General features: G+C 40.2%; 1 protein-coding gene across 2 annotated transcripts; it reads left to right on the top strand.

Moving 5' to 3' along the window:
• The first annotated feature begins 99 nt into the window (after positions 1-99).
• Bel (ATP-dependent RNA helicase bel) lies at positions 100-7545 on the top strand. Of its 2 annotated transcripts, XM_076420875.1 has the most exons (9): positions 105-472; positions 1097-1178; positions 2032-2609; positions 2688-3160; positions 3686-3993; positions 4225-4533; positions 4619-4888; positions 5587-5678; positions 6095-7545. In XM_076420875.1, exons 1-9 carry the CDS (start codon positions 428-430, stop codon positions 6098-6100), a joined length of 2163 nt encoding a protein of 720 aa, XP_076276990.1. In that variant the 5' UTR covers positions 105-427; the 3' UTR covers positions 6101-7545. The 2 variants fall into 2 exon arrangements, with proteins under 2 accessions (XP_076276988.1, XP_076276990.1); XM_076420873.1 differs by lacking the exon at positions 6095-7545 and having other exon boundaries at positions 100-472; positions 5587-6085.
• The last annotated feature ends 1083 nt before the right edge of the window (positions 7546-8628 follow it).

An 8628-nucleotide genomic window follows, 5' to 3' on the forward strand; every position in this document is an offset into this window, starting at 1 on the left:
CCAAGTTTAAAAGTGCATGTGCTACGGCCGAGAATAATAGGAACGGTAAACGTCAAGAAAATTGTCCAGCAGAGTGTGCTCTCATAGTTTTTGCAATATCCGGCGGAAATAAGTTGTCGGCCATCTTGCTAGCAGTATTTCGGCGCTCGGCCATTTTTGTTGCGTCGACGTCAAGTGTGGCCAGAGGCCTTTCATAGTAGTCAGTCTTCGAATTTCCTTTGCATCGAAGTAGCGACAAGCGGACACTGTAATTAGAACAACTTGACTTAATCGACAAGTTTCGTTCGTAGATCAGCAAGGAGCGGAAGGAGAGAGAGAGGATAGGAGCGAACAATTGAAATTTTTTGCTTGGTGATTGTCTAGGCGAGAAACAGCTAAAGAGCTTCTGCGGCAGAGCCACGAAAAATACGCACCGAGGCGGAGTAATATGAGTAATGCAGCCAACCAGAATGGATCAGGTCTAGAGCAGCAGGTAAAATAGAGAAATAATCATTCGTCTTCTATATTTTTGACAACCGTTTCTCTATTCAGTCGTTCATTGTTCCGTGTTATTCGAAACTTTTGTTTCAAGCTAAATCGTGTTTTCGAACGCGGATGCGCATCATTTCATAACCTGCACACACCACCCCCCCGCGATTTATTTAATCCCGCGTCTTTCGTTAGTCGTAAAAATTTTCATAGACTCGGGTCGTCGTCGAGATCGGTTGTGACGTACAGCTTTGTAATGGCGGCAACCAATTCCGGGAACAGCATGCCTCGTGCCATGACGCACTCTCGCGTTGCTTTTATATCGTGTTTGTAGTCTTCACGGTGCATTGTACGCTCTACACATATTTTTTGCTTTTGTTTCCCGTGACCTAATTGATTGCCACCTCCAACTTCGAATATTTTTGCCTGTTCAAATTTCAGTTCTACTGTATTTAATAATGATTTTTCACGTATAAACAGTTCATGATCACGATCACCCATTAGTATTTGACAAAGTGTATAGGATTCGACTGGTTTATATTAGACCGTTTTTAAGTTACTTCGAATTTTCTGATTTATGTTAGATTTTAACCATAGTCATCTCAATAGTCTATTTCTTGCATTTTAGTTAGCTGGTCTGGACTTGTCAGGCTCCCGCCAACCAAGTGGGGGCCGCTACGTACCACCACACCTACGAAATAAATCTGGAAGTGAGTATTCCTTTCTGTTTTGTTCGACTCGCACAGTGGACTTTGTGTTAACCCTTAACACTCGAACAGTGACTCTGAGAGGTGCTGCTAAAACTTGCTGTACCATTATTCAAAATATTGTTTACATTATTAACCTTTAGTTACTCGCACCTTGATTTGTGCAAAACTGCTCGCATGGGTAAGACCTCAATATAGTAATGTTTCAATTCAAATGAAACAACTATTTTAGTTCTAATTAATTATTTATTTACAGTAGTTTGACAGGAATTACGCATTTATGAAGACATCGAAATTACCATGCAAGTTACTAAAGGTTAAATATTTTGGTATAGAATCTATTACTAAACATTTAGGTATTGTACGAGGTGTTATACCAATTTCATATCCATGAAATTTAAAAAATCATGACGAACAAAATATTCTAGGTCGGAAGAAATGTTTACATTTTCGAGTTAAAATGTCTTCGAGTGTAAAGGGTTAAACGAACGCTTAGTTTAACATTTCGTGAAGCCGAGGTGTTGCTACTGAAAGGATTCATGAGTCAGTAGAACCTCTTGGTGATACTGTATTCATTGGTCGAAAATGGGTCCCATGAAAATCACAGACTCCAGATTTGAACTTTGGCATACAATGTTTTAACTGACAACGACTTTGACCGTCGACGACAGTATTGTCCGGCATTAATATTGTTTGTAAAGATGGTGCTGACACTTTATTCTTGAACTATTCTGCACTGATACTAGCCAGGCAAAGATTGTAGGTCAAATCTGGAGTCGATGATTTTCATGGAACCCGTCGAAAATATCCTTAGGTATAAAATAATTTGAAAAACTAAGCAATTAATTGCTCGTAGGTAACGGTCCTTCTGCAGGAGATCAACATTCTTCTAACTCGAGATCATATTCCGAAAGAGATAGAGGCGGTGAACGTGATCGTGAGAGGGAAAGAGATAGGGACCGCGATAGGGGCCGAGGTGGTTCAGATTTTAGAGAGCCGCGAAATTCTCGCGATGTCGATTTCGGCAACTTTGGGAACTATGGTGGACGTAACAGACGTAGCGGGCCTGAGGAGAATGGACGGGATTATAGATTCTCGAATTCCGAGCGCGATCGACCTCGCGATCGCCCGGCTAGCTCCGGCAATGATAGCTGGTCATCACAGCCTAGGAATAACCGTTGGCCAGAGACAAGAAACGATCATAGAATGGGTAGCAGCGGCGGTGCTGGTAGATGGAAGGACGAGAGAGAAGGAGGAGGCGGTGGTGGAGGTGGAAGAAGAAACTCCGAGATCGACTGGACGATTCCTACTTCCAGAGACGAGCAATTGGAGGAGGATTTGTTTGGTACTGGGAATACTGGTATTAACTTTAGTAAATATGAGGATATCCCAGTTGAGGCTACTGGAGACAATATACCTCCGCACATCACATCTGTAAGTTTGTACCTGTTGTAACAGAGAGTACTTGAATTCCGAATGTATACTAACAACCAGTTTATGTTATTTAAATAGTTCGACGAAGTCAAGCTGACGGAGATAATAAAGAACAGCATTACATTGGCTGGTTACGATAAGCCTACACCCGTACAGAAATATGCGATACCGATCATCATTGGACGTCGTGATGTTATGGCCTGTGCCCAAACGGGGTCTGGTAAAACAGCGGCCTTTTTAGTGCCAATATTGAATCAGATTTATGAAAGTGGCCCACGTCCACCGCCACCACATGTCAATTCTACTGGCAAGCGCAAACAGTACCCACTAGGTCTAGTATTAGCACCTACGAGAGAGCTTGCCACTCAAATATATGACGAAGCAAGGAAATTTGCATATAGATCACGTATGCGCCCCGCTGTTGTATACGGTGGTTCCAATATTACAGACCAAATGCGAGAACTAGATCGTGGCTGCCATCTTCTTGTAGCAACACCTGGCCGTCTCGTAGATATGTTAATCCGGGGTAAAATTGGTTTACATAATTGTCGGTACGTACGGATTTTCATAATTAATACACGAACAAGTTAAGTATTTTTCACCAGTGATGGGCAACCCGCGGACTGCAGTTCTGCTGCGCCGGATCCCGGCAGGCCACAGGCAGTATACTACGAGGCCAAATTCGGCCCGCGGGCCGCCGGTTGCCCATTACTGTCCTACACAATTTTAGATACATAATCCTTAGCACTCGAATGGTGGAGGCGCCACTAAAAATTGCTTTACCATTATTCAACACATTGTTTACATTATTAAATATGTCGGTGTCTAATCAATTACCAAACATTTAGGTATTGTATGAGGTACATACAATTTAAAAAATCATAGGGAATAGAAATATTCTAGGTCGGAAGAAATGTCTGATTCTCGAGTTAAGATAACTCCGAGTGCAAAGGGTTAATTTCTAGAGGGCCGGCATTTTTCTAATTGAAAACTTTCGTTTGGCCTCTATAGTGACCAGTCCGGTCACTCTAAAGGTACATCTAGTTTCGAATGAAACATTCAATTCTGTATTCCAGATATTTAGTATTGGATGAAGCAGATCGAATGTTGGATATGGGTTTCGAACCCCAAATAAGACGCATAGTCTTAGAAGATACAATGCCTCCTACCGGGGAACGCCAGACACTTATGTTCTCAGCCACGTTCCCGAAGGAGATACAGATGTTGGCAAGGGATTTCCTTAGCAATTATGTCTTCTTAGCTGTAGGCCGTGTGGGCTCTACGTCTGAAAATATTACTCAGAAGATTTTATGGGTGGAAGAACATGACAAGCGTTCATTTCTGCTTGATCTGCTTCAAGCTAACTTCAACGTTTCAAATCTTTGTAAGCTAAACGAATTTAAGCGTAGGGCTGTTACTTTTCCGAAGCTTCGACTCTTCGAAGATTCAAAGGAGAGTAACAACTCTATTTACGTATACATTGCCAGTCAGGGGAAAATGGACAAATATTTAAAAAGTTATTAGTCTTTAAAGGGCGTCCACTGAATTTTTCCCGCGACTGTATAATACACATAATAACAAGTGACAGGTCACGTTCATATAATTACATTTCCAGCATCAGCTGCAGCAGAATCATTAACACTGGTGTTTGTGGAGACAAAGAAGGGTGCGGATATGTTAGACGAGTTTTTGCACCATCAGGGATATCCTGTTACCAGTATTCATGGTGATCGTACCCAACGCGAACGAGAAGAAGCGTTACGCCGTTTCCGCGGTGGTAAAACGCCAATACTTGTTGCGACTGCCGTTGCCGCCCGTGGGCTTGATATTCCACACGTGAAGCATGTGATCAATTTCGATTTACCAGGCGATGTTGAAGAATATGTTCATCGAATTGGTCGTACTGGCCGTATGGGCAATTTAGGTTCGTTCCTGTTTCTATTAAAGATCACCGAGACTCATTTTGTATATCCTCCGTAACAAGCCACTTATTGTTTTTTTTCCAACAGGTCTAGCAACATCGTTTTTCAACAGTAAGAATCATAACTTGGTGCGCGATTTGGTGTCTTTGCTGGTCGAGGCTAACCAAGAACTACCAGACTGGTTGGAAAATATGTTGTCCGACGCAAGAAGTTCTGGTGGTGCCACTCGACGAACTGGCGGCAGCACTAAAGGAGGACGATTCAGCGGTGCATTCGGCGCTAGAGACTATCGCCAACAGCCGGGCTCTGGACCCATTCGCAATAACGGTTCCTCAAGCAGACCCGGCAGTTATGGAGGTTGGTGTTCGCTTATTATTAGCTGTCGCAGCTTTATGCTTCCGAATAATGCAAATTACCCCTTGTAAACGTAAAAACAGGACTTTTAAGGGCGATTGCAGCCTAGACTGATCTTTTATCTAGCGCTTTTGACCATTGAAAAACCTCGTCATCTTTTGCATTTGCATTATCGAGACATGAGAAGCTGCATTCCGCACCCTTGCAATTAACAATTGCCTTAACCCTTATGCAGCCAACCGAAATGTATAGATTGTTTAAAACCTTTTGTATGTATTAACATATTTGCACAAATTTTCATTTGAAGATTATAAATCAATATATTAGCAAGCAAAAAATGGACATTCAGAGGAATTTTGTAATATTTTTAGAGGAACATTAACAAATTGTTGAAAGAAATGTAGTGTATGGGTATCTGGGTACCCGGTTGGCTATACAAGGGTTAAGAGAACGATTGAATTGAGATCTATAGTTCCTTTGAAACTTTTGTTCGTCGCGATCGGTACTATACAACAAAAAACAATGTTAAAGTGAATTTTGCGTCCATTTTTCTAACAAATCTCCACTTATCTAGAGGTGCAGAATCACACGCTATAGTGGTCGCGACATATAATTTTGAAACAACCTGTACGTTTCATATGTCTAACTCGTGTAAGAGTGAACGTAGAACGCATACGAATGAACGCATTCTTTTTCTGCAGGAAGTTACGGAGGATACGGCGGCAACTATAACAGTTCATCGCATAACAGTTCATCTAACAACGGAAACAGCAACGGCACCGATTGGTGGGAGGTATGGGACAAGTAATCATCAACATATAAATTTCCACTCTTTGGTTAACATTATTATTACTGTACACGTAAATTCAAGTATATGTAAGAAAAAAAGACACGTACGACATACAGATCGGACATTAAACGCGCGCATATCTTTGCTCGCGTATATTACACATATACACAACAAACGACAGACAATTTATCACGTATAATACACAATCACGTTCGCTGACTGCCTGAGCACTACAATTTTCGAACTCGATGCAAAAGAAAAAAAAAGTAATAATTGTGTTTATCCTCAATTCAAAAAAGAAAAAAAAAGAAAATAACTTTAAAAAGAAAAAAAAGAAATCTATATATATATATAATACTTATATAATACTTTATTCGCGTGCGACGGAACGTGTTGACAAATCCTAAGTGCAATTTCAGCATTAACAACTGGGAAGGCGAATTCGGACAGTGACGCGTGGAAGGCAGTGATCTCGTTTCGAAAGCATTCATGGAGGCATAGATGAGAGGATTTGTCAGGCACTAGACAAAGATATGTAAGATCCATCCAAAGTTTCGTTGCCGTGCGTGTTGAGGAACACAAGTAGTCTAAATCACTAATGAATCGAATCGTTATTGCCCAGACGAGGGCAGGACGATGCAACACATAGTAGGTGGAGGAACTTAGTAAAATTTTTTAGAACTCCTGTCGAGACTATGGGGCTCGTTGCGGCTTCATTATTTAAATTTTTTGAAGGATGTTATGGGCGTATCTTCGTGTATACCGTGGCGTCTAAGAGAGAAATTAAATATAGCTTTAAAAATGCACAAGTGCTTTAGTACAACCCGCCTGAACGGCCAGTAACTTGTGTAGTTTGATTTAAGCTGATGGCGCCGTCACTATCTCTTTTCCCATTTTTTTTTGTTTTTTTTTCCCTTTCCGTTTTGTTAGTTTCTTTTTCTTTATTATTATTATCATCGATAATAATATATATATTTTCTTTTCTTTGAATGTAACGCACTTACAAAACTTGACTAGACGCCTGGGATACGTCATATCATCGCCATCGCCATAGATTTCGCGACGATTCCTGTTTTTAAATTTACTATAATCCAGCGACGAATGGTACTTTGTTGTTTTGCCGTCCCCAGATACAGACGATGACGTTGCGCCGACAATATCATGGTTTGATCGACTGAATCGCGGTGAAATATTCCAGTTCTAGTCGAAGAGCTTTGATATTATGAGAAGGACACAGGCTGCGTCTTAGGATTACTTTTAGAAATCTTCGTTCGTATTTCTGTCTCGCGTCCTCTTCAACGATAAAGTGAGCTTCAAGGTTCGAGAACGCTGTTGTAAAACTCTGAATATGCTCGTTTTTTAATCTTAACTTAATTGAAAAGTGTGTTGTATTAATTTAAAAAGAAAGAAAAAAAGAAATGGAAACAATAATGATAAATGAGAATAACTTTGGTCGCTGTATCTAGAGAGTAGGCTGTGTAAAGTTTTCAGCAGAGCGTGTCAGGTATATTGTAATTCGTTGTACCTGAATCTTTTAATGTACTCTAATTAGAATTTCTAAACGTAACGAAGACGTTGTCCTGTAAAAAAAGAAAAACAAAAATGGTATGGTGCGTTATAAAGAAAAAAATGGCGAAAGATTAAAAAGAAAGTTTTAGACCGCAGTTACTGGATGCGAGTGCTCTACGAACGAAAGCATGACATTGTGAACGTATGACATTGTGAAAGGGTTAAAGCAAAAAAAATACGGTGAAAACACGGTTGCAGTTACAGACGGGGGTACAAACTTCAAAAAGAGAGAACGAATGAGCGAACACACACACACACACATACACACACACGTGCACTGTTGGTGCAATTGGTTCAATTTTGCGGGAAGAGAATAAAAAAAACATAAATGGAAATAAAACGAACGAAAGAATAAAACAAAACTAACGATGAGAATTATACAAAGAAGCAAGCCCTTTGAAACACGAAGGCGAAAGGCGCACTCATATTTTATAACTGTATTTATCAGTACGCTATATATATAGATATATATACATACTAAGTAATATTCGTAAATACATAAACATTAAAATAATTGAAAAACGACTGTGATATCGAACGATCTTGTGACATTCAATTTCCACGCGAATTGATGAACATGAACAATTTAACGAAATACAAACGCTAAATGTATTAATTAATCGGTATTGAATGTCAGGGAAAGCATAGAAAAGCTCAGTTTTGTTTGAGCCGTGAAGAAATGGGAATATTAAGTCGTTAAACGCATGATAAAGAAACCACGTGGCTGTTGTCCGATCGGGGAGGGCTGAACGCCTCGGCTCTTAAGTCCTGAAAACTCTAAAGAACACGTTTTTAGGGGCATTGTTTCTACTTACAAAAAAAGAATAAAAAGAAATAAACGAAAAGAAAGAAGAGGAAAAAACGAAGCGAGCAAAAAAAAGAACGAAATCTGTAACGCGCGTCGGAAAACGCGATTATAGATTTGATGAACGGCGGAACGCGTCATTACTGGATGATGATGATGTTGGTAGGGCTTTACAGAATATCGATATCTTTTGTGCAAACGTCGGATTCTTACCTAAACCTATGTGAGAAAAAGTACAAATTCGATTTGCGTGACAACTGACAGGATTTTTAGACATGTCATAACTTATACCTGTTATATTAATAGATTTATAGTGCAATCGCGTGCGTGAATCGTATGCCGTGTGGCCGTGGACCAAGGTGTGAATGCCCCTCCCTCCTGCGAGAAAGGGGTGGGGGGGAAGAAAGAAATAATTATTTCAACTAGAACATTTTCAAATAGTGTTACGATGGAAATATTGTTGGCTTCCGAACCATTAATGGTGTGTGTGGTCTATCAAATTCTCTAAATATGATTTCATCGTCGAGTTCATTTGTCAACTCGGAGGCCCTGCCAAGAACATTAACGAGAACCCACAGT

The sequence above is a fragment of the Lasioglossum baleicum genome, chromosome 3 (genome assembly GCF_051020765.1).
Source record: "Lasioglossum baleicum chromosome 3, iyLasBale1, whole genome shotgun sequence".
NCBI lineage: Eukaryota > Metazoa > Arthropoda > Insecta > Hymenoptera > Halictidae > Lasioglossum > Lasioglossum baleicum.

Coding starts and splice junctions, on each gene's coding strand:
- Bel (XM_076420873.1), top strand. CDS start 428: ATGAGTAATGCAGCCAACCAGAATGGATCAGGTCTAGAGCAGCAG. Junction 1,179..2,031: donor CCTACGAAATAAATCTGGAA/GTGAGTATTCCT, acceptor AATTGCTCGTAG/GTAACGGTCCTTCTGCAGGA. Junction 3,994..4,224: donor CTTCAACGTTTCAAATCTTT/GTAAGCTAAACG, acceptor TTACATTTCCAG/CATCAGCTGCAGCAGAATCA.